This window comes from Aethalodelphis obliquidens, unplaced genomic scaffold (genome assembly GCF_003676395.1).
Source record: "Aethalodelphis obliquidens isolate GAN/ISIS:26980383/991018 unplaced genomic scaffold, ASM367639v1 scaffold62, whole genome shotgun sequence".
Lineage (NCBI taxonomy): Eukaryota > Metazoa > Chordata > Mammalia > Artiodactyla > Delphinidae > Aethalodelphis > Aethalodelphis obliquidens.
In genome coordinates, this window is record NW_020838006.1 from 8,770,154 (window position 1) to 8,794,845 (window position 24,692).

At 45.1% G+C, this 24,692-nt stretch overlaps 1 protein-coding gene across 3 annotated transcripts in view; it reads left to right on the plus strand.

Annotated features, from left to right (window-relative positions):
• ITGA9 (integrin subunit alpha 9) overlaps positions 1–24,692 on the plus strand; it is a 353,650-nt gene that overhangs the window by 207,360 nt on the left and 121,598 nt on the right. For all 3 annotated transcript variants that reach the window (XR_003429002.1, XM_027088159.1, XM_027088160.1), the window contains exon 18: positions 12,456–12,606. Coding sequence is in view for 2 of the 3 variants with exons in the window: in XM_027088159.1 (XP_026943960.1) it covers positions 12,456–12,606 (151 nt within the window). In the remaining variant the exon portion in view is untranslated. The remainder of the gene's footprint in view (positions 1–12,455; positions 12,607–24,692) is intronic.

Sequence of the window (24,692 nt, forward strand, 5' to 3'; positions counted from 1 at the left end):
GACCCAGGTGGGAAGAGCCACTTTCCTCTGGCCCCTATGACTGCTCACCTCACAGGAAGAAGTTTCCAAATCAGGGAGGCTTGTAATTTCAATACGCTTTATTGTCTGTGACCATTTACATTCCCCATTTGGTTCTTGAGCTAGAAACAGGGAAAAATGATGGCCATGACAGAGTTATTTGTGGAGGGACCACAGTGGCCCTGCCGACTTGGGCTCTCTTGAGTTGTCTGGCCTGCGTCATGAAGTGCAGGTTCACTTCTTGCATTTTAAATGCATGTTGGCTGAGTTTAACGGGCGGTGTGTGTGGTGCAGGGTGGCACTGGGCCGCTGCTGGTCAGGTCATCCATTGCTGCACACCATCCCCGTCATGGCATCAGACCTCTGGGCAGCCCGCAAATTTGGGGAATTCCTCTGCCCCCCAAAGTACTCTTTGTCTTTAATCCAGTTGTTATAGTTGGTGAACCTGATTTGTTCCAGATGTTGTAAGATTTAGTGATTCCGGAAACTACTCCTCAAGTCGAGGCTGATGAGGATTTGAATTCCTCTGTTCGCTGGAAACCAGCAGTTCTTTTCACAGTTAAGCAGATGAGGCAGGAGGAGGGAGCCTAAGCTTCTTGGAGGGGCAGGGAGGGCCCTCGGGCTTCTCATGTCTGCCTTGTTAGAAAGAAGGTAGCCTTTGAAGCAAATACTGATTCTATAACTAAATGAGTTATTAAATGAGCCAGAGCTGGGGCCACATTGATGCTAGCAAAATCAGTGAGGATATATAGACATTTTTTTTTTTTTTAAGTAACACATATTTACGTGAACGATCTGAATGTTACTAAGGAAACCACTATTTTAGTTCAGATTACCTTAGTAAATACTTTTCTCTTACTTTATGAGCATAAAACCATCCAAAGGGGCTACATATGAGGGAGATAGAGGTATTTCTGATTTCACATAAGTGGTTTTCAAAGCAGAAATTCACTCCCAGGAATCATTTCCCTGACCCTCTGTAAACTTTAGTTGACATGCCTTACAGAGGTGCCCCGTGATCTCTGTCTGGAGTTAATAGCCATGTGGGTCTGTTTTGCATGATTAGAAGGGATTTATAAAGCATGGCAAGATGTGAAGCACATCTCAAACTCTATGTATAATAGCCCACTGTTGGAGGAGGTTGAAACCTACACCCGTACAGATAGCATATTCTGTTTAACAGAGTATTATTGGTTTATGCAGTTTTTGAGGATATAAACAATATGAATACTAAAGCTCCTTAAAATTATAGATTTAAAACAAAAGCAGAAATTAATTAATGTAGATTGTTGCTGTTTAGATTTTTTTTAAGTGTATTTGAAAGTAGACAAATGCCCAGATAGATGGTGGTGGGAGTCTGGGACAACCTGTGTAAGTGACCCAGGGATTCAGCTGCAGCCCAGCCAGGTGACTGGGGTGTGTATCCAGGGAAACCAAAGTCAGGAGGAGAAGCTGAGTGCTGACAGAGCTATGTGCGTTGGGCACACCTGAGAAGCAGGTGGGTCCCTGACGTGGCACTGAGTTTTGAACAAAGCAGAATAGGTTGCAGGTTATAAAATAAGGGGATCCTGAGCTGGTCGGTATGAGGATCATCAAATGGGTTAGATCAGATGATTGGGGTGAGGCTGTAAACCACAGGAAGTTTCCCCTGGCCTGGGCTTTTGTGGGGCCAGCTGTACGATAACCACAGGACAAGATGAATAGTTGGGCAAAAGTAACAGCTCCTACCATTCTAGAGTATATTAAAATATAAAACAAGATTAGATTTGATTTCTTAAAAGTGTACATTTTAGGTACAATATCTTTTTTGGGCATTTCTTGGTGATTCTTTTGACCAAAAAATATGTTTTTACCAAAAAAAAAAAAGTGATATCTTTTTTGGTGGTCTTAGTTAATAAAATAAATTCCTAAATGTTTGCCATAATAGCTAGAACCTTCAAAATCAGGAAACTTTAATGACTTTTCATGGCAGTGAAAATTGGTATTTGGATTCTATATACTTTGATGTTTCAGTGAGTTCTATAAGAATAGGCAGTAAAACTATTAAAGTAACTAACTAACAGAGTAAAACTAACTAAAATGAGCCAGCAATACAAAAACAATTCCCATCCCTGTAGGAAGGAGGAACTTTGGAGCTTACACTGGAACATTCCGTGGGGACTGAATCCTTTGTAGTCCCTTGCTGGAACTCAAGGTTTCCTTGTCCAGAGTTCCATCACATGAAAATTGGGGAAAGGATGGCTTCCCTAACTTATTGCAAGCTGAGAGTAAGGGACTAAGAATCTAAAAACATAGCGCATTTATCTGTTCCCCACCTTTCTTTGCTCTGTTCATAGGAGCCTGACTCTGAAAAACTACATTTCCCAGGCTCCTTTGCCAACAGACTTCCTGTTAAGTTTGGCCAACGAGAGCACCGTTGAGAGGCTGAAGGGAGGGAGAAGAAGGGTCAAGGTATTTCTCCCAACCTCACCCACTTCATGCAGCATCTCTGGTAATAGCTACATCCCCTCTGTGGTCTCAGCCTCTTCTTGGCAGTCCCAGCTCTGGTCACAACCTCCTCCCTCAGTCCCTCCAGCTTCGTGGATAATAGTTACTTCTAATCTCTGGTTTTCCTCATCTCCCCTTGTTTTCTCTTTTGGCTTTTCTGGCACCTTTGTTCCTAGTTCCCCGTTTTAATCTCTTCCAGTGAACTACCTGGCATGGACTCTGTTTTGCTAGCTGCACCCTGACTGATACAGTGTGTTTGAATCCTGGCACTTCCATTAGGTAAACTGGTACTACCACTAATTACCCAATAAGTTCCTATGTCACTTATATCACTTGGTACTCAATGTCATTGCAAAATAGGGAGGAGATTGCTCTATAATCAATTCTGAAGTCCTTTTCAGCTTTAAAAGACCATGAGTCTCTAAACTTTGATCTTATAAAACTGTGTGTATCACTCCACGTCTGACTCGGAGATGTTTTTATCATTTACTCCCCAGGACATGGCTTAGCCTTCATAATATTCTATGTGTACAGAATATGGTGAAGGCATTCCCAGTGGCTTCTTACCTCTAAAGGCTGATGTTGGCAGCTTTTTCCTTTGGAGACATAAAAATGTTGGGATTTTGAGAATGGGTTTATACAGTTTTGTATAGATTGCTAAGGAGTTGCCTGTGTCACAGAGGCGAGGCCTCCAGTCTGGCTCTTTGAATGCAAGTGCTTCTGTAATGAAGAATCTCAGGGGCTTTGAAGCAACTCTCAGATGCAGCAGTAGGCTTGACTGTAAAAACTCTCATCCTGTAGAGGTGAACAGAGGCTGAAGACCAATCACTGTAATGACATTCTAGGACAAAGTGGTGTCAACACTTGCGCCTTGGAGGTATTGACAGCTGCCCTCCTGGGTTGTGAAGCCAAGGACAGCCCCTTATAGAGTGCCTGCCCTGCAAAAATGGGTTCAGAAATTTGTGCTTGCTGCCATTTGTGTCTTCTCTAATTGGTCCCTAGTCATTCTCCCCAAAGTGAATTGCACTGGGGAAGCTCAGAAATATATACTCCTCAGATTCAGCAAGGGTGGTGTGCTATGTGACTTACCTTAAGGTGCACTGGTTTAGGGCAGGGACAATATTAAAAATAGTTAACAACCTGCACAGCAGGCATACCTACCTTTTAGAAGCAGTCACCAGGCATAGACAACCAGAACAGTGCCCCTGGTGCAACCCACTGGCGGTCAGCCCTGGGTTAGGGGTGTGTTCAGTCACCCATACCTATGTTTCCTGGAACCATGGGAAGAAACGGAGACTATGGCACCTGAGGTGGATCCTTGTGACGGTGGCATGAGAAGGAAAGTGAGCAGGATGTGGATCACAAGGGGTGGAGTGGGGTTTCTCGAAGGCCTGGAGCCCCTTTCAGATGGTCAGAGATAACAGGATTAGCTGATCTGACCTGCCAGAAACAGGCCTTATTCACCAGGTCATAAAGCTGGCATAGGGCCCCACCACAGGCACTGTCAACACTGTCAAATCCCTTTACCCTTATGTGCTGGCCTGGCGTCCGGCTCCCAGAACTGCATCTCTCTGCCTACTCTACCCACCGGATAGCAGTCAGGTAGCAGGCCAGAGGTGCTGGGAATAGATGCTCTCCCTTTCCCACATCATCCCTCAACCAGTGACTGGAGTTGGCACATAAATTCTTCCTTCATTGCACAGATGCGACAACTCAGGACATTCCTTATGGCCTAGATCTGTGTGGTTTACCACCTTTTTGCACCACATCACATGTAACCAATGAGGTTCCCCTGCCCAGTATACAACTTGGGGCATCACATTTTGGTAAAAGTCAAAATTATCTTCTGGGGCAGAAAAGTACATATGTGGGACACCTTTTTTTTTAATTTTTACAATATTCATTACAGCATTTTATAAGCAAGTGAGTTTCAGGAGCTAAATATTATCAATTTTATGTCTTTAAATACTCAATTTTATTTTTACCCCAGTTTATTTTCCCTAGACCTCTATTTTGCAAGTAACATGAGCAAATCTGTGCCATTGAAACTTAATTACAGACAACCATATTATATGTTAAAAGTACAATACATAGAATTTGCTGAGAATCTAGAACAGTGCTGACCAATAGGCTTTAAACTTTTTAAACTTTCTGGTAGCCACATTGAAAAATTAAAGTGGAACTGGTGCGACAAATTTTATTTAGTGTATCAAAAATCATTTAAACATGTAATTAATACTAAAGCAGTGATTGAGTTTTTTTCTTTTTTTTTTTTGCGGTACGCGGGCTTCTCACTGTTGTGGCCTCTCCCGTTGCAGAGCACAGGCTCCAGACGCACAGGCTCAGCGGCCGTGGCTCACGGGCCTAGCCGCTCCGCAGCATGTGGGATCTTCCTGGACCAGGGCACGAACCCGTGTCCCCTGCATCGGCAGGCGGACTCTAAACCACTGCGCCACCAGGGAAGCCCTGATTGAGATCTTTAAATCCTTTTTTGTTTTATTGCACTAAGTCTTCGAAATCTGGTGTGTATTTTACACTAATTCAGACCTGCCGCATTTCCAGTGCTCAAAAGGCACATGTGACCAGTGGCTACCATATCTGACAGCACAGGTCTAGAACATACTATGTTGTCTCACTTAGTAGATGAGAGAGCTGGGGTAATTATACACCAATTCTCATCAGTCATTGTTTGAGGGCTGCTACAGGGAATGTCAGGGGCTTAATTCTTAGGCATTTAGCTGGCCTGTAGCAAAAGGTCCTCCGGCAAAAGATGGGGATGCTGGCAGATGGAATTGCAGCCTTGGAGGCTGTAGAGATAAGACGCCCAGGGACAGGAGCAGAACCACCCATACATAGCCTACTACGTTTTGCAATACCTTCACTTTGGTGCCTTATTATTTATTAACAAATTATTTGCAACACACCTGGCATTGGTGACTCAAGATAACTGTTAAGTTTACTGGCCTAGAGGATAAACTCAGCACTCTGACATTCAAGGTCCATGGGAATCTGGACACAGCCTACACATTCTATCAGTATTGTCCTACCCATCTTATTGCTAAGAATGTCCTTTTCCTGCCTCTTTCCATGTTATTTCTGAGTCACTTCCATCCCTTTATCTTTTGTTTACTTTTTTCTCTGCCTGGAATGTCCTTCCTATTTGTCTGTCCCCCCATTTGCTCCTCATCCTTTAAAATTTGCTCATTTTCTACATCTCTCAGGGAACTTCTTACAGCAACATCAGTCTACAGTGATTTCTTTGCTCTGGATTTCTCTTGCCTCTTATACTGCACCTGTTCTTTTGGCGTGACTTGTCTTACCAGCTTCATGGTGCATCTCCTTCACATAATAATTTATTTGGTGCCTTGTGCTCATATTCCTCATAGGAAGACATCCGATGAACAACTGTGGTTTTATGTGGGTTTTTTCATGTTTGTAATTTTAAGCACTAAAAGTTGAAAAGCTATGATAGTTGTCAACAAAGTGCCAAGAGGGAGATTGTCCAACATAGCTGCTGAAGGCATCTGGAGTCATCCTGAATGCCTCCACCAATTTCAAGGAAAATTGTCAAGAGGAAAAATAAGCACTCACAATAGCTTTTGTAAAGAGATGACAGCACCCAGTATTCTAAATATTCTAAATGGTAAGAAGGGAACTACGATTTCATTTCTCATCCTATACCCGAATAAGTGTTATGTAACTTTTATACCGTTTAGTTGTATTTTTATGTACTTTAGGAGCAATGCCACACAGGGAGAATCGCTGGCCCAGGAGTTAGGAGGGCTGCCTGGCTCTGCCACTGTCTTCTGTGTGGCCTCAGGGAAGTGGTTAATTCTGGCCTTTATCTGCAAAATGATGACTCAAATGAGTCCCCATCCAGCTGTCAAGTTCCATTTCTGATTTTATGATGTCTGCTCATTTTTAAGACTAGGAATTGTTTATGATTTTAAATTACAGTGGCTATAATTTATGTCACTGCTTTTATGGCACATTGTTGAGGATATCTGTGATTTGTTGGATGCTGAATCCTTACTCAGGAATGTGGCCCCCGATTTTGACATTTCTCCTATGGGAGAACATGTTCTGCTTCACAGTGTCCTTTTTAATATGATTTCCATGAATGGAGAAACCAGTGTGTGTGGGTGTGGGTGTGGACAATCGGTCTTAGCCAAATTTTTGTTGACAGGGCTATCATTCCATTAATTGTAGGATTCATGGTTCACTTCCTTGCTAATACTTTGCGTAATATCCCCGATGGCCCTCCCCTAACCCCACTGTCCCTGCAGAATCCCTTCTTTGTCCTCTCATCGCATACAGGGTCTCGTAAGGGTCTCATAAGGATGTTTGCTTATCCCTAAGGGTCGGCAGGTAGCACATATTGACATTAACTTATGTCGCACATGTTTGTTTCCTCCACTAGACTGTGAATTCCTTGAGGGCTGGAACCTGTATCCTTGGTGCCTAAATTGAGAAGGTAGTTTTAAAAAGTGATGGATGGATAAATGATTAGAAAGAGGAAGGGAGGGAGGATGGAAGGAGGAAGGCAGGAAAGGAAAGAGTAGGTGGATTTGGCTGCCCTGTAGTATTACCCTAGTTGTCATTATCAAATATAGTTGTGGTTCATAAATATAATGTCAGTCTTAATGACAGTATAACAGGAAGTTTTGTGAACTCAAATACAGTTGACTAGAATGTGCTTGACTTAACCCCTGTCTTAGCATCCTTTACTCAGGCTAAATTTAAACCAGCAGCAAAAGAAAATAAAAGTATTATATTCTATAAAAGATAGATTATAACCACAAGTTATTTAAATAAGGTCATTGTTTATATCTTTAAGACTTAAGGAAGGTCTAAAATGATCTAATAGAAAATTATTAAACACCAATTTAGCTGCTTTAGTTTCTTTCCTTAGTATCTTCACCAAAGAATTATCTGCATAAAACTGTTTCTGTGATGGTAGAAAAGAATTTGCTTTAGTGACCTTTAATGGTTCAGCATAGGATGATTTGGTATGGAAATGTATTGCATTTACCCAATAAGGAACTTTGAATGGTATGTGTTTTTAATGTACAGTAATGAGTGAGGTCAAAGTACAGTTTCTACAGTGATCCTCAGGTACCACACGACCACTAAGATGCCCGTAGCAGCATCTGACATTTGGAGTATTGAATGAATTGGCACTAAACTTCAATATAAACGCAGCATGTTCACAAACAGCTGCTGTAAGATGTAGAACATCTTACAGATGTTAAGATGATTAGAACATCTTAAGATGATTAGAACAGTTATATTTATTATTTTTGATAAAACATGAGCAAGATGTTTCAGCAGGCTGTATGTGTGCTGTAAGATAAACTTTATAGAAACTGTACAGTTTGTACCTTATGTTAGTGACTAATCATGCCTTTCATATAAAAGTACACCAGAGTCATTGGTGTACATAGAAATCTGACCCACTTAAGAGACTGCAGAATCAAATTAGAATTAATGGGAAAATTTCTCAGAGACTAAAATGCCTTGAAAATTAGAAAGATTGTTCTTCAGTAAATCAGAAAGCACCCGTGGAATGTTTAGCACAAAAACACTGTGCCTCATTGTTTTACTCTTTTAGCAGTCCCGTCCGAGACGTTGGTCTTCACGGAATCCTGTTTTTTTTCAGATGTCATTAAATGACATTTCTTGCCAAAGCCCTTCCTGGCTGAGCTGGAGATTATATAAGAGTTGTAGCTCAGACAGCCTTCATGATGAAGGAAGTTTGGCACCAGCTCCAGCATAGCACCTCCATGGCCTGGTGACCTTGATCAGAGTGGACTCCCCTGTGGGGGGCTCGGCATCTTCACCTGTAAATGTAAAGATTGAACTCATGATCTGTTGTGGGGAGGTCATGCATGCCATTCATTCATTCAGCAAGGGTTTGTTGAGCACCTACTGTGTGCCAGGCACCATTCTATCCCTGAGGGTTCAATGATGAGCAAAACCAGACAGAAGTCCCTGCCCCCTGGTGCCTAGATCCTAGTGGGGAGAGAGATCATCCTTAATCAAACAGCCACACAAATATGTCATGACAACCTTGGGAAATGCCATGAAGGGCTGGTGGAGCCCTGCGGCTGAAGAAGCTCATAATAGGGAGATTTATTTCACCCAGACGGGAGACCAGAAAGGGCATCCTAAGGGTGTGACAGGTGAGGGGCTGGAGAACGCAGGCAACGGTGGAGAGGGACGGGCTTTGAAGGCACAGGAGACACTGAGTTCTAAGCTCAGCAACTTGACCACCTTATCTCCCTGCATCTCGATTTCCTCATCTGTAAAAATACAGCTGACATCAGGAACTTTTCATGCTGTCATGCTGTTGAAGGTTTCAGGACAACTTGTTTGCAAGTACCCAGCACCAGGCAAACTACATTGCATTGCATTTCTAAGAATAGCTTTGGAAGCAGAGATCTACTGTTTTGTACGTGGACTTTCAGATGTGAAGAAAGAGTGAAAACAGCTTTGAGCCTTCTTTTGTTAAAACGTCTGAGTTTGCTTTCAGCCCTGGGAGGTCCCTGGCTTCCCTTAATCATAGAGCCATGTTTGCCTTACTTGACTTTGAAAACCTGGGAATGACCTTGCTGCCTGATTAAGTGACAGAGGCTTTAGGGGCTGGCAGAAGATTAGACATCCCTGGCCTGATCCCTTGCTGTTTACACACAAGGGAAGGAGGCTGATCACATGAATGACAAAACTGGAGTGAGCAGGCAGCCCCTGCCCCATGGTCCTGGGCTTTTCTGTCTTGTCTCTCTGCTTAATATTTCATTTGGAAACTATGGATACTTTCTGAGGCTACTTGTGGGTGCTTAGGCAATTCCTTCTTGAGATAACGCAAGGCTAATGCTCTCTCATAACTCTTCAAGGCCTGAGAATTACTTCTTTAATCTTAAAAAAGCAAACAGGAGGACAGAAATAACCTATCAATTGTTTAAAATGAAAATGGCCAACAATAATAAATAATTGCCACAATAATAGGTTGAGGTCAGGGTCTTCATTTACTGGAGGCCATTCAAGAATTTGAAACTTTTCTCCAAGTTAATTTTTCACATCTTGTTTGGATCCTCAGAGCTCTTGCTTCCAAAACCAAGGCCATCAGATCTCTCATTGCACGTTATTCTTGTTGACGTGCCAGGCATGCAGGAAAGTGAGGTCCTCTCTTCATGGATGGGTAATGATGATCCCCTCCCCCCAAAAAATGCATATTTCAAAGTTTTATAGCCTACTGAGATTTTGGAGAGTTCTCTTCTCTTTCATGCTGTATTAATGGTTGCAAACAACAATAAACATGTGCTTGTTAATTAAGTGGAAAAGGAATTTATTGGAAGGATATGGGTTGGTTCAGAGCCTAGGCAGGAGGGAGAGGCAAGGCTTAGCCCAGGATGCCAACCCTGGGCTGTCAACTCCTCTGCAACCACCTCAGATGATCTCAGAGGGCCCTGGTGTCACTGGGCAGCCCTCAAAATTCGTGGCCCCAGTTGGCAGCATCCACCCCCCACACTGAGGCCACTTGACCACCCTTAGATCACGTGACTGCACTTAGTTAAGTGCCCACACTTGAATGACCAAGAGAAGGGCAGAGGGAGGGTCTGCCCCTTTTCTGCTGATAGTTCTTCCACCTCTCTTGAGATTCCCCCCAAACAAAAACGTGTCAGGATGCTGAGTGGCCAAAAGTAAGAACTGTCCGTTACTCAAACCCTCATATGCTTGATGACATCTGCCACTAACTGGCTGGCCAGTCAAAGATCGGCCTCCAATGTGAATTTATTTTGTCCAAAACTCACATTCTCTAATAATCATCAGCCTCACGTGCATCTTCATCCTTGTCATCATCCTCACCACCATCATCCTCATGCCGTTGATGGTCCATTCACTCCCCCGCTCTCCTGGGCTGCCATTTCCCTCCATCTCCTCACCGTTCAAATATTCCCCTCTCCTCCTCTCCCTTCCCAGTCTTTGACGCTGCTTCTATTTCACTGCAAAGTGGAAGCAATCACAGGGGAACTTTCATTTGTTCCTGCCACCCTTCTACTGATGCATCTGGGCCATCTGCTCCACTTTCTCACTTCGTACCAGCTGAGGCCTGCCCCTCCGTTTGTTCACCATCCAGCAGCTGTGCCCTGTCATGTCTTTATTAATTGTCCCCTGTCTAGTAGATCCTTCCTGTGATCATGTAAATATGCCATGATAATTCCCATCTGAAAAGAAAAAAACAATTCCCTTGAGCCCACTTCCCCCACCAGCTGTCAATCCTATTTCTCTGCTTTCCTTTATAGAAAAATTCCTCCAAAGAGTCAGCTTTATAGAAAAATTCCCTTTATAGAAAAATTCCTCCAAAGAGTCAGCTGTGCTTATTGTTTCCATTTCTTCTCCTCCTACCTCTCTCAGACCAACTCCGATCATCCCTGTCACTGCACTTCAGCAGTTCTTATCAAGATCACCAATGGCCTCCAGATGGCTAATTCCAGTGGCCAGTTCTAATTCCTCATGTTAGATTACCACATTTGACGAAACCGATTACTCCTTTCTTGAAGCATGTGGCTGCTTGGAGACTGTCTCTCTTGGTTTTCCTCCCATCTCCTCAGCCACTCTTTTTCAGTCTCCTTTGCTGGCTCCTTGTCATCTTTAGCTCCTAAACATGAGACCCCCTTCTCTAGTTACATGCATTCCCTAGTGATCATTTCTAGTCCACCCAAATGCATACCTCCAACCCTGACCCCTCCTTCCACTCTAGACCCTTACATCCAACTATCTCAGCATCTCTTCTTGAAAATCCAATAGGCATTTGGATTTTCTCTGCTGACCACCTATACCCATGGTCTTTCCCATCTCAATAAGTGACCCCTCTTCCCTTCATCCAATCCATAAGCAAAATCTGTTGGCACAACCTTTGAGACATCCAGAATATGACCTCAGCTTCTACATTGTGGTCTGGGCTGCCATCTTCTTACACCTGAATTATTACAAGTACCTTCAAACCAAGCTCTCTCCTTCCCCCCCACCAACCACTCACTCCAGACAGTTCACATCACATCCAGTGAGCCTTTAACCATTGAAGTCAGGTCACACCATGCCCTGCTCAGAGGCCTGCAGGAGCTCCTGCCTCAGAGGCAAACCATGGGCCTAGGGATGGCCCACAATGCGTGGTCTGCCCACCCCTACTCCCTTCACCTCGAAGCCCATTTCCTCCCACTCTGCCCCTTACTCCTCTCCAGCCACACGGGCCTCCTTGCTGCCCTTGAATACACCAGACACAACTTTTCCTTTGCTAGTTCTCAGATATCTGGGTATCTTGCTCTCTTTCTTTCTTCCAATTTCTACTGAGAGGTCACCTCATCAGTGAAGCTTCCCTGATCGGCCTATTTAAAATTGCACCCTACTCTCCCTCCAAATCTGGTGTCCTCTATCCTTCTTACCTTTTGTAAGTTTTCTCCGTTGCTCTTATCACAATCTGACCTGTATGTTTGCTTCTTTATGTATGTGTTTTTTGTCTCCTTGAAGCTACAGGAAAGCAAGAGCTCTCTTTTGTTCACTGCTTTCTCTAGCACATAGAGTAGTGATTGGCATGTAGTAGGTGCTCAGAAATATTTGAATAAATTACTGTATGACCAAATTCCATGTATAGGTTATTAAATGTCTTATAATTTTCCAAGTTGGATGCACTAGATTTCACATGAGCCACAGGACAGCTTAGTGAGTTAGGCAACACAGGACCATAGAACTCCCCGTGCTTAGATGACGAAGCTGAGGCCCATGGGGGCTGACTGAGTGCCCCGGGACGCATGGCTAGTTACTGGACTTCCTGGGACTTGTAGTTCTGATCCCAGTAGAGTTTCCGCCCCCACTCTCAGCTATCCCCTGAAGCCTCAGGTTATATCAGTGAAAGCTTCAGAACACTTATTGCTGTTCATATTTCCTTGCAGTGTTGATGACAGAACCCCGTATCTAGCTATGGGGGCTGTGAAGAATATCTCCCTAAACATCTCCATCTCCAACCTCGGGGACGATGCCTATGATGCCAACGTGTCCTTCAACGTTTCCCGGGAGCTCTTCTTCATCAACATGTGGCAGAAGGTAAGAAGGACCCACATCTAGTGCATTTGCTGACTTTCATCGTACCTTGGAATATGCAGTGATTCTGCAGAGGTTATTCCTTTATGTGGAGGATCGCTTGGAATTATAATTTTTTCCTCCTGAACTTAGAAAGCATCGTTGGTAAAAGCCAAAGAAACCATAAATGCCCACGATGCATCAGAGCCGTATCCATATCTCACACAGTTTCCCATCCCTTCTCTCTTGTGAAACCCTCTCTGCACAGTTTTATGTCTGGCCCCTTCTCTGAGATGATACAGTCATCATCTCCGGCACACGCATGTTCTAGAATATTCCCACTGTAGGTCAGTAGTTGTTGTGAAAAACCAGATAAGAAATGAGAACAGATCACTGCTTATCATGCACGTTATCACCAATGGTGCCCTTGATGCTTTCCATTCGAGGATCATGAACATCTGCCTCTGCTTTGGCATATTGATTTAGTCCTGAGATATTTTAGTGAATTGAGGAAATTAAATTATTTCCATGAATTGAGTGAGTTTTAAAGAGCGATTTAATTTATTTGCACGATTGACGTTTAAATAGCATGACTCAGAAAGGAAAAAGGAGCTGGGATTCTCTCTAGTCCCATAATCCCCCTCAGTGAACCACTTTGGGGAAGAAAGTGTAATGGGTCTCAAACGTAGGTGGCAGGAGGAATGAGTGGACTCGGATAGACCGACTTCTACCTGGTGGTTGTCTGACTGTGGGCAGCTGTTCCGATGGGAAGTTTTGCAGCTTTTCAAAGTGTTCACAGATTTGAACTGCAGCACCTTGATGTCTGTGTAAAAATGGAGCCGGAATCACTTTCCAAGGGAAACCTTGGCCCTGCCCACAGGTGAGCGCTTGGTGTGCCTTTGGGCGGTGGGCAGCCTCTGTCCAGGCACAGGTCCTGCTAGGCTCAGTTGTTTGGACAGGACTGTGCCAACCCTGCCTGGCTTACGGGGCAGCTGGGGCATATGGAGACATCCTGAAAGGCACTTCAAGAACATCCCAAGCAGTCATGTTAGAATCTCTGATGCTCTGTAGCTTCTGGAGCTACAGGGTAGGGGAGACCACAGAGGCATTGAATGCAAGAAGGGCATGCTTTCCAGCCACTTCTACACCCCCAAAATTGTCCCTGATTTTAAGCCCAGTCCAGAGGGAGCCAAGAATCTTCAGGGTTCTATTACCTGGCTGTGCACCGAATCTCTTTTACAGAATGTCATGTCTGTGATGGGTCTTCTTGTGGGGCATAAGAGGGTGGATGGGGGGAGGGGGGTTCACTCAGGGACCAGACCTGTGGAACTCACCATTATGGTAACTAAGAGGGTGTGACTGGTGACTGGGTCATCACATTGAATGTATTCCTGTCACTCAGGACCCATGGGAGAACTTCCTCTTTGTCTCAGAATTAGGAATAGCTGTGCTTTCCCAGAGCATTTTGGCTTGTTCATATCTGTGGACACAGTCATCCTTATAACCAACTGAGCTTCGTTGTTTCTGTTGCCTGCTAGGAAGCTCAGAGCTTGCCCCACTCTGTTAGTACCTAGGATTTGGTGGTATAATTTATAAACTAAGTAGCCTCCTGCATCTTGCTTTACTTCCCTTCACCATGTTTTTCTTTTTGGCTTGGAGACTGTATAATATTCTATCATAGGATATAGTATGGATTGCCTATGAATTCCTACTATTGGATATTTAGATTATTTCCAATTTTATTCTCTTTTAAATAATATTATGATGAATATCTTCTACAGAGATTAGTATGAGCAAATGGTTATATCCTTAATCATAATTATTTGGGTAATGGGAAGTAGCATTTATTGACCATGTGTTATACACCACAGGTTTTACATACATTTTCCCATTCCCTCCTTACTGCATGTGATCCAGGTGCACCTGATTTATTGGAGGAATGTTCTCAGGAGAAAAGAAGTGAGGGAAGCAGGTTGGGGCAGAAAGGGCTGAGTAAGGGTGTAAAATCCAGCCTTGGTCTGGGTTGTGGGGTGGAAAGAGGTGGGGGAATGCCCTAGAGCATAAATCACTCAGCAGAACTGTCCCCCCTTGAAGTGGAAGGGGAGCACCATTTCCACCCTGTCATCATCATTGACCACTGGGGGTGGTGGTGAGTAGCCTCCCTGACATCCTGGACAAGGGGACTCTGGTCAGTCAAGGACGACGCATGTGAGAAGGACACAGGTGTGTCACTAGCTACTGTAACTGATCATGGGGCCAATGAGAGCACATTTTTATCTCTTTGGCATTGAGTCCCAGCAACCTTTAAAACCTTTGGCACAGGGGACACTAGGTTTCAATTTGGCAGAAAGTTGACAGGGTATCGGGCTCTTCAGGATGTGGTGGGCATTAGTCCAGTAAAGGTGGCAGGGCACAGAGACATTATATCATGTAGCTGCTGCAGAGGCAGGACTGGCTAGAAAAGCAGATGGGTGAGATGGCCCTCAGTGTAGCAGGAGAAGGAATAATAGAGAAAAAAAATTCCCTTCCTGTGACTACAACCACAACTGCAAAGTTAAGCAACTGGGGAATATAAATGGCATCACTCAGCTCAGAGCAAGATTTTAACGGCATGCAGGTGGGTAATGAGGGAGACAGGAGAGGGCCCACCCACCATGATCCACCTACCAGAACCAACATGGGCCCTACCAAAAGGTTCTAGCACATTAAGTAAGAAAAGTATACCTCCAGATACAGAGGGAAGGCATACCTTTTAAAAGACTATTAATAGAAAACAAAAGTAAATTTTACTGAGCGTCTGCTTTTGTTTTTAGTAAAATTCAAGAAAAAAATGAACGCAGCAAATGATCAGATAGTAGAACAACAGACTGAGAAGAAAAGGGAATGGGCTGAGAGAGAAGCAAAAATAAAGGTTTTGAGTGGGATAAGGAAATATTATAATGAAACCAAGAAGGTAATGACAGAATCAAAATATGTGTTATGGGGACTTCCCTGGCGGTCCAGTGCTTAAGACTCCATGCTTCCACTGCAGGGGGCCTGTGTTAGATCCCTGGTTGGGGAACTAAGATCTTGCATGCTGCGCAGCATGGCCAAAAAGAAAAAAAATATGTGTTATGATCAGGAGAGAGCAGAATTGGCAGTACGGGAAGTTGATTCATTGTTGCAGAGGGTGTATTTGAGGAGGTCTCTGAGAATTCAGAGAAAAAGAACAGAGCAGTGGAGAAGGATGGCAGTGAAGACTAGGTATGGAAGGTGGAGGCTGGAGAATCAGCAAATAGAAACAGTTCCAGAATCACTGGAATAGAAGACATGAGTAGACAGCAAAGAAGGATCTCCGTTTTCTTGAATGGGTGCTGCAGACATTAGGCAAAAGTGTTAAGAACAGTTTAATGTTTACACATAACCTCATGACATTTCTAATTTTACAGGTATAAAAATGATACTACTCGTACCTAACAGAAAACAAAGAAAGCCATTTTCTACAGATTTCTGTAACATTAATAGCAATAATTAGAAATTATTGTTCCATGGTGAAATAAGAATTCTATACCCAACCAACTTGCCCTCCATGGTAAAGGCAAAATAAAGATATCCTTGAATATATAAGAATTTGTAAAGTCTACTAACTCTCCTGTTTTGGATTCCCCCCAAAGCAGACCCAGACACACTGGTGGTGGTGTAGGTAGTTTAGAGAGTTGTCTCCGGGGGTGGGGGGGGGGCACGGTGTGGGAGTGGTGAGTGACGAGAGACAGGAGAGTGTGCACGGAGGGGCAGGTGGTGCTGTGGGCAGTTCGGGCTCCATCCTGCTGCAGACCCTCTGAGAGACAGAGTCACCCCTCAGACTCACTGCTCTGTAGGGTAAGGAAGCTGCTGGAGGGTTTATCTACCAACTCCTGCTGCTCATCCATGGAGAATCACTCCAAAGGCATTAACTGTCTAGCCTTTGCAGCCTTCCCTGGCTGTGGGCCATACTTCCTGGGGCCAGGAAACAACTCAGGCAGAGAGTTGGGGGAGCTTTGGGCCTGGAAGGGGACTGGCCTCAAGTGACCAGCCCTACGGGTGTTTACAGGGAACACGAGCAAGGCACTGGCAGCATCTGCCACAAAAGTCATGAAAGCTTGAATAGCCGTGAAACTCTTTCTGAGAAACAGTTATAGATACAGCGTATTGTTGAATAAAAAGTGTATTAAAGCCAAATACATTAAAAAAAAGTAAGCAAAAACAATTTTTACAAATATTGAAAATATTAAGCAAATGTAAAAAAATTATTGTCTCAGTAAATATATAATTTTAAAGATTAATAAAAATAAGCCTATAATCTGTTTTACCATAAAAATTTGAGAAGAAACTTAATCTTGTCACTCCTCCTGCTTCACATTCTTCAGGATGGAGCTCAGGCTCCTCAGCTGTTCATGAGAGGCCCTTCCCAGCCTGGTCCTTCCTGCCTCCCTTCCTCCCTGGCCTCATTGTTCACCATCCCCCACATACATGCTTGAATCCATTCATACTTTATTACTGAAGCTGCCTTTACCCAGGAATACCCCAGCCCCAGTTTGTTTAATGAACTGCTCTGACCTCACATCTCAGTTCAGGGGTCACCCATGCAGGCCCCTCGCATGGCTGCACAGGTGATGTGGGTAGATGGATAGTTGGGTGGATGGGTGGAAGACTAGCTGTCCCTCTTGTCCAGAGTCACAAAGCAACTCAGCGCCCAGGCCCTGACTACAAGGTCTCCAGTCTTCTCTGTCATCACACAATTAGTGATGTATCAGTTTCTGAGACTGAACAAAAAAATATCACTTGAGATGGATTTTTCTATCTCATGCGAGGCTTCTTTCGTGGATTTGTTCTTCCTTTAAGGGAAGGCTGCTTATAAGAATGTGGGCTGCACAGGGATGACTTTTCTCTCACCTACATAAAGCTAAAAGAGAGAATAAGAATGGAGAAAACATGGTTTGGAATACCACAGCATCATACAACTTTAGGGTCACGTTCACCTTGGGCTCTACGTGAGCAACACCTCAGGGTACAGTTCCGCAGAATACATGAACGGTGCCCTCTGGAGTCATTACAGCTATGTGGCACTGGAATCAAGATAAAGTTGAGTTGTCATTTCTTGCCTTGGTGCTACTTGGCACAAAGGGACTTAGCTCTTCTTGCATCCGTGGAACAGGAATGGAGTTGTTTGGACAGCAGTGATTAAGTATCCGCTAAGTGCCAGGGACTGTACCGGCTGCTAGGAGACACGAGGAGTAAGCGCTGGTCCTAGCTCCCAGGGAGCTCAGAGCCTAATAGGGTGAAAGACATATCAGGCAGCATTTAAAGTACAAGATGCCAGCTGCTCTACAGAGGTGCTGAGAAGTTGCTTTGAAGGTGAAGCAAGTCGCTACTGTGACAGCTAGTCTTGGGTTGGACAGAATCCCTAGACGGATGCTAGGGGTAGATGGATGGGCGTCTGAAGAGTTGGTGTCAGCCGGTGCCAACATTGCAGACCTGGGGTCGGTGGGTGAGGTGGGCGAATTTATTTGGGAGGTGAAGTCCAGAGCTGGGCTGGAGTAAGGGTGAGATGGCAGAGGAGAGCAAAGGAGGAGGGACAAAAGGAATCCAGCGAGATGGAAAAAGGTTGCCCATGAGGGACAAAGGACCAGTACCATTCCTAGTGGCAGGGTGATGACAGGACATTTTAGGAATGCTGATGCCTGCTGTTCTGTGCTGAAGTAGCTTGTCAGGTAGGGCTCTTGCACTCATGAATAACTCACATGAGCGAGAGAAACTCAAAAAAAGAGGCTGGGTTCATGAGTACATCTTTATGATATTGACTGCCGTGCACACGTGGAACACGGACATTGTAAGCTTCAAGCAGGTGCAGGAGAGCTCCCAGCTGACTTTTGGGTACAAAGGGGACGCAGCAGTTTGCCTTGGAGTTAGGGAAGCCCACGCTGGGAAAGAAGAGAGAGGAAGGGCAGGCTCCTGACCTAGTCTTTTCTCCACAGCATGCACTCTTGATTTGGGTCTCCCAGATGCTGACCTTGAAACAAGGAATTGAGGTCAATTCATTTATTTGAGAGGTGCAGGAAACACTGGTAAGGAAGTGAAGTGATACAGGCAGGTGAAGGCAGCTAATGAAGAGGGTGCATTTACACCAGGTACCACAGTGGGTGATGGGGCTTCATCCTGCAGGGCAACTCGGGAAACAGGACAGAACACAAGCTTCAGGGGTGAGGGAGCTGGGGATTTACACCCCCTCCCAAAGAGTCAGTGGTTGAGACCTTCTCGGGGTGTTCATTCGCCAGTACTAATGTCTTATAACGTGCATGGCCAGAGCCATCTACACGGTTCTGGAACGATGTTCTCAGGCACAGAGATGCAGACCCTGGCAGCCGGAAGTAGGCTGGAGCAGCCTGAAAGGTGCAAGCCATCTGAGCAGGGCTCACCAGCACCTCTACCCTGAGCACTTCACTTTCTAGGCTTCCAGAAGGTGTAAGTTGGCCTCATAGCACTTCACTGGGATTCTGTAGGCGCACGCCTCACAGTCTACAGGAGTGGGGCAAGGCAGGTGTTGTAAATGGGTGAAGGGGGCTGGGTGTGGGACAGTAGGAAGCAGTGGAGACTGTGGAAAAATGGAGGATTCCAGCCTATTCCACAGAAGGCAGCCCATGCCCAGCAGCGGTCACCTGTTGCCAGATGGGAGTGAGGGCCAGTTTGCCAGACTTCCTATTTTTCAACAAAAGCCAAAAATCCACATTTTTATGTGAAATCTCATGGCATTGGCAGCTAATTAAAATATTCTCTGAACATTGTATGGGCCAAACAAAACATGTCCTCTTGACTGCATCCAGCCTGTAGGCCACCAGTCGTGACCTCCCGCTTTGCTGTTTTCCACATGTTCTAGTCCTTTTGTCTTGCCTGCCTGTTTGGCCCATGGACCTGGATTTCTGGTAGAACCTAGTTTGTCTGCAGCCTTGATGGCAATTCAGGTCTACCCCTGGGCAGCAGATCAGCTAGCCAGACACTGGAGAGTGAGTGTGTATTGAGGGGAAGGAGGGAATTGGAGAGGGTCAACCCAAATGTGGTGTTCATGAAATTTTTTTTACTTTTTTTTTTTTTTTTAAATTTTTGGCTGTGCTGCACGGCATATGGGATCTTAGTTCCCTGACCAGGGATTGAACCCATGCCCCCTGCATCGGAAGCATGGAGTCTTAACCACTGGACTGCCAGGAAGTCCCTTACCTTTTTTTTTTAATTGAAGTATAGTTAATTTACAATGTTGTGTTAGTTTCAGGTGTACAGCAAAGTGATTCAGTTACACATACATATATCTATGCTTTTTTGGATTCTTTTCCCATATAGGTTATTATAAGGTATTGAATATAGTTCCCTGTACTATACAGTAGGTCCTTGTTGTCTATTTTTTATTTATTTTTTTAACATCTTTATTGGAGTATAATTGCTTTACAATGGTGTGTTAGTTTCTGCTTTATAACAAAGTGAATCAGCTATACATATACATATATCCCCATATCTCTTCCCTCTTTATTTTACATATAGTAATATGTATATGTTAATCCCAAGCTCCTGATTTATCTCTCCCCCCTCCCCCCTGCTGTCCTTTTTGGTAACCATAAGTTTGTTCTCTATGGCTGTGAGTGTGTTTCTGTTTTGTAAATAACATTTTTGTAGATTCCGCATATAAGTGATATCATTGGGTATTTGTCTTTCTCTGACTTCACTTAATATGATAATCTGGAGGAGGGAGACAGGTGAGGAGGATGAGTGATCATGAATCAAGTGGGGAGAACATAGACCCTCCACTGTGATGCGTTTGATCGCATTCGGAGCACTTCCTGTTTGTAAGAAGTGTAGTTCCTGCTTGTCACCCATTGGTTATAAGTCACTGGATTCGACTGATGAGTTGTTGCATCACCTCCTAGTCTTCTGGAGGAGCTGCAATGGAGGAACGAGCCTGTGTCCTTTTATTTCCTCCATGACAGGGTCTAATGTGGGAGGTGTGACAATAATGTAGAAAGATGCTGGAAGGAAAGCCCAGTTTTGCTTTCTCTGAGAGTGAGTGCTTTGAGTTCTGAATTAAACTCAGCTTTGGCGGGGAAAAGCTGCAGGGCAGCTTCCGCAGCTTTCAGTGGCTTATTCTTTACGACAAGACACATAGAGGGCTAACAAGTTTGTATCTCTTGTAAAGTGATTCTTCCAGCTATGTCTACATTTACCCCAGAAAGGGCAACCCCTTCTAAAGTTCAAGGCAAATCATTCAACGTGGCACCAGGCCATAAGACTGATCCAGTTTCTAACCCAGGTAGATCAGGCAAGATTAGACCCTGCCATGTTTGTATACCTTTATGTTTGTGGGAGTGCCCTGGCCTGTTCTCAAGACAAAAGGTTCCACACAGAAGCCACATCTGTACACAGGGACAAAATGAAATGTATTAAGTGGAGCTGGGCAGCCCAGCATCGTGCTTTGGAAGGGTTTGTGGGCGGAAGTGCGTGCACCTCATCATTGAGCGTGTAAACAGATTTCATACAGACTTCCTGCACCTTGCCACTGCCCCCATTCATGGCAGGAACTGATTTTCATTGTGTTCTGCTTTCTCCGGTGTCTCTTGTCAAGTTAATAGTAGCCTCGAGTAAAATGCAACCCTTAGATGTTTATAGTCATCTTGGCCAGGCCATTAAGATGATGCATGAACTTGCTGCTTGCCCTTGTAAGAGAGCCCTGAGGGTGGATATTGATACTCAGAAAATAGTAAGTCTTTTCCGCCCCTTTCCTGTTTTTAATCCAGTGCCCCGAGCCCCCTGATGCTTTACCTTGAACTTCCTGCTTAATGCCAGGCAAAAAGACCTCACCTGGATCCAAGGGCCATTTGAAGCTCTTAACACAGAGCACACTCTCTCACTCCAGTGGTCTTTCCCATCCCGCTTGTCAGAGGCAAATCCCATGTTCCCTAGAGCCCCTTGAGTTTCTGACTTATTTCTGCCAGCCCTGACCTTCCTCCTGGAGAGGAGGAGTGTGGGTGGTGGGGAGCAGGGACCAGGCCAGGTTTGCAGGTCCTCACCCTGGGTTATCTGTGGCCATCGCGCTAGCATTTTTCTGACCCCATCAGAGCTGTCCTAACCCAGAGTGAAGCTGTGCCTGGAAGGAAGGCTGGGCCCTTTCTGTGACAGCCAGCAGCGAGGAAGTGGGGGAGAAACCCAGACACCCATTTCAAATTACACCGTGGCCTCAGTGTTCCACGGCGGGGTTCAGTTTTCATGTATGTGAAAAGCTGCATTTGTGTATTCACTGCGTTGGAAACGAAGGCTACGTTTTGCTTGAGAAATGTCAACAGAGCTGTAGCTACGACAAGGATTTTTCACGAAAGTAGTTTTCCAGAGCTGCAGGACTTGGGCAGATATGTGCGGGGGGAGTTTAGAAAACACGTGTTAAGCCTCTATATTTTTTTCCTAATGAACTGCACAACAGCAATTTAATAATTCCCTCTTTTAAGAGGAAAGGGGGAGTCTTGGATTTTAAATCTTTTTTATAAAGCAGCACAGCACCTCTTAAAAAGAAAGCCATGAAATTCATCTGCTAAGTCCAACAAAAGAAAACTAAAAAAATCAAGAAGAATTAGGTGTTTCAGGCTGGGTTTCCTGAAGCAGATCCCGAGGTGAGGATTCATGTCAAGTGGTTTATGAGGGATGTGCTCCCCAGGGAGCTCCACGTGGGGAGTTGGGGGAGCAGGGCAAGAAAGGGTGCGTCTCAGGCGAAGTCATGAAGAGGGTGGCCTTGCCTGAGCTCTGAAATGGGGGCCACACCTCGGCACTGCCACATCTCAAGGCCAGGAACCTGGGCTTTGGTTCTCCCACGAGCATTGGTCATTGGTTAAGGGCCAGTTACGGAGGAAATGAAGCCCCAGGCACTTTCCATGCTCTGAGGGTGAGGTGTGGATGGAGCAGCTCCAGAAACCAGAGGGCAGGCCTCAGAAAACCCACAGGTGCTGGCTCGTGAAAGCAAATGCGCACTGAAGCCAGAGGGTGGACACATCAAGGGGACCCAGGGGATGGCGTGGACCACTAAAAGCACTTGCTACAGCAGGATTACCATCAGTGGGTGCTCTTTGTGATCTGAAGGTATATTACAAGCATATGGACAAAGATCTTTGAGCTCTTGAGGTGTTTTTGTGATGTTCTCAGTGTCAGTTGCACACAGGATATTTCTGCCAACTCCTGAATAGGGGAATCAGCAACTGTGGAGACCCTTGGAATTTAAGAGACAACATGAATGCACAGCTGTGGTCCATTGCAGTCCAGTTTTCCAGAGCTGTCATTTCATCCATTTGAGGCCAGCCTTACAAGGAGCATCCCTGCTCCCTGATGGCCACTGGCATCATTCTTCCCCAGGCACCTAAGAATAACTAGCCAGCCTGTCCTGTTCTCCTAAGCAAGTAGATTAAGCAGCTGATTTTAAAAACCAGTTAGAAATGTGTTTGGCTGCATGTAAGTGATCCTAATGAGATTTTGATTTTTCCTTTGTAATAATAAGTCTCAAAGTGGACTGGTAAGTAATTGTACGATGCCATCAGAAACCCAGTTCCTCTCTCTTTCGACTCAGCCTTGCCTCATACACATTGCTTCTTGGTGTCCACTTCCAACACTGCAACTGTATTCCAGGCAATAAGAAGAAGAAACATAACCGGCCTGCTCCCTTTTAAGGAGCTTTCCTGAAGCTCCACTCAGCATTTTCCATGTACATCTCATTGCAAAACCATGTCACATGGGCACCCCAGCCACAAGGGAGGCCGGGAGATGAGTTTTGCTGGCTGGACACACTGCCACCCCAAACACAACCAGGTTCAGTTTACGGGGAGGAAGAGAAGAGTAGCATTGGGATGCATCGGCAGAGTCAGCCACAGCAGGAACCTGGGAGTGGTCGTTTGCAAGTGTCTCTGAGATACAAAGCAGAAAGGGGGACGGAGGGGTCCCTGGTGGCACAGTGGTTAAGAATCCGCCTGCCAATGCAGAGGACACGGGTTCGATCCCTGGTCTGAGAAGATCCCACATACCGCAGAGCAACTAAGCCCGTGCGCCACAACTACTGAGCCTGTGCTCTAGAGCCCGCGAGCCACAACTGCTGAGGCCCGTGCACCTAGAGCCCGTGCTCTGCAACAAGAGAAGCCACCGCAGTGAGAAGCCTGTGCACCGCAACGAAGAGTAGCCCCCCTTGCCACAACTAGAGAAAGCCCACACGAAGCAACGAAGATCCAACGCAGCCAAAAATAAATAAATTGGTTAATTTTTAAAAAAAAGAAGAAAGGGGGAAGGGCAGGGAATGAATCACAGACAAACAGGCAAGTGACCGGCACAATTACTGTCTTATTGTCCTTCTGCCAAAGTTTTTTCAAGCTCTGCGTTACTGCATTTAGGATTTTTTTTGCAGTCACCCTCAAGAATACCTTTTGGGGAGATCTAGTTTGGCCATAGTCAGGTGTAGCAGAGCCCCTGGTGAGAACCAGCAGGTGATGTGACCCAGTTCTGCCTAATAAGCAGTGCCCAAGGGGACTACTCCTACAGTAGACTTTGGATCCTGATAAAGTATAAGGTAATTTCTATCTGTCCACCTTATCTATCATCATTGATATCTGCATTTCTTATTTTCACAAGATGAAGCCATTCCAATCAAGATGTCACTGTATTTGGATTCAGGGCCTCCAACAGAGGTGCTCCAGCTCTACATCCAGGCCAATCTGTGCAAGAAAGGTCAAGGTCGGCCTTCCCTGGTGGCACAGTGGTTGAGAGTCCGCCTGCCGATGCAGGGGACATGGGTTCGTGCCCCAGTTCAGGAAGATCCCACATGCCGCGGAGAGGCTGGGCCTGTGAGCCATGGCCGCTGAGCCTGCGCGTCCGGAGCCTGTGCTCCGCAACGGGAGGGCCAACAGAGGTGGGGGCCGGGGTTCCGAAAAAAAAAAAAAAAAAAGGAAAGGTCAAGGTCCAGTATCCCTGTCCTTCTGACTTTTTGGTATATATATTTCCAGCCCCTTCTTTACTGTTCTTTTTTTTTTTTTTTTTTGTGGTACGCGGGCCTCTCACTGTTGTGGCCTCTCCCGTTGTGGAGCACA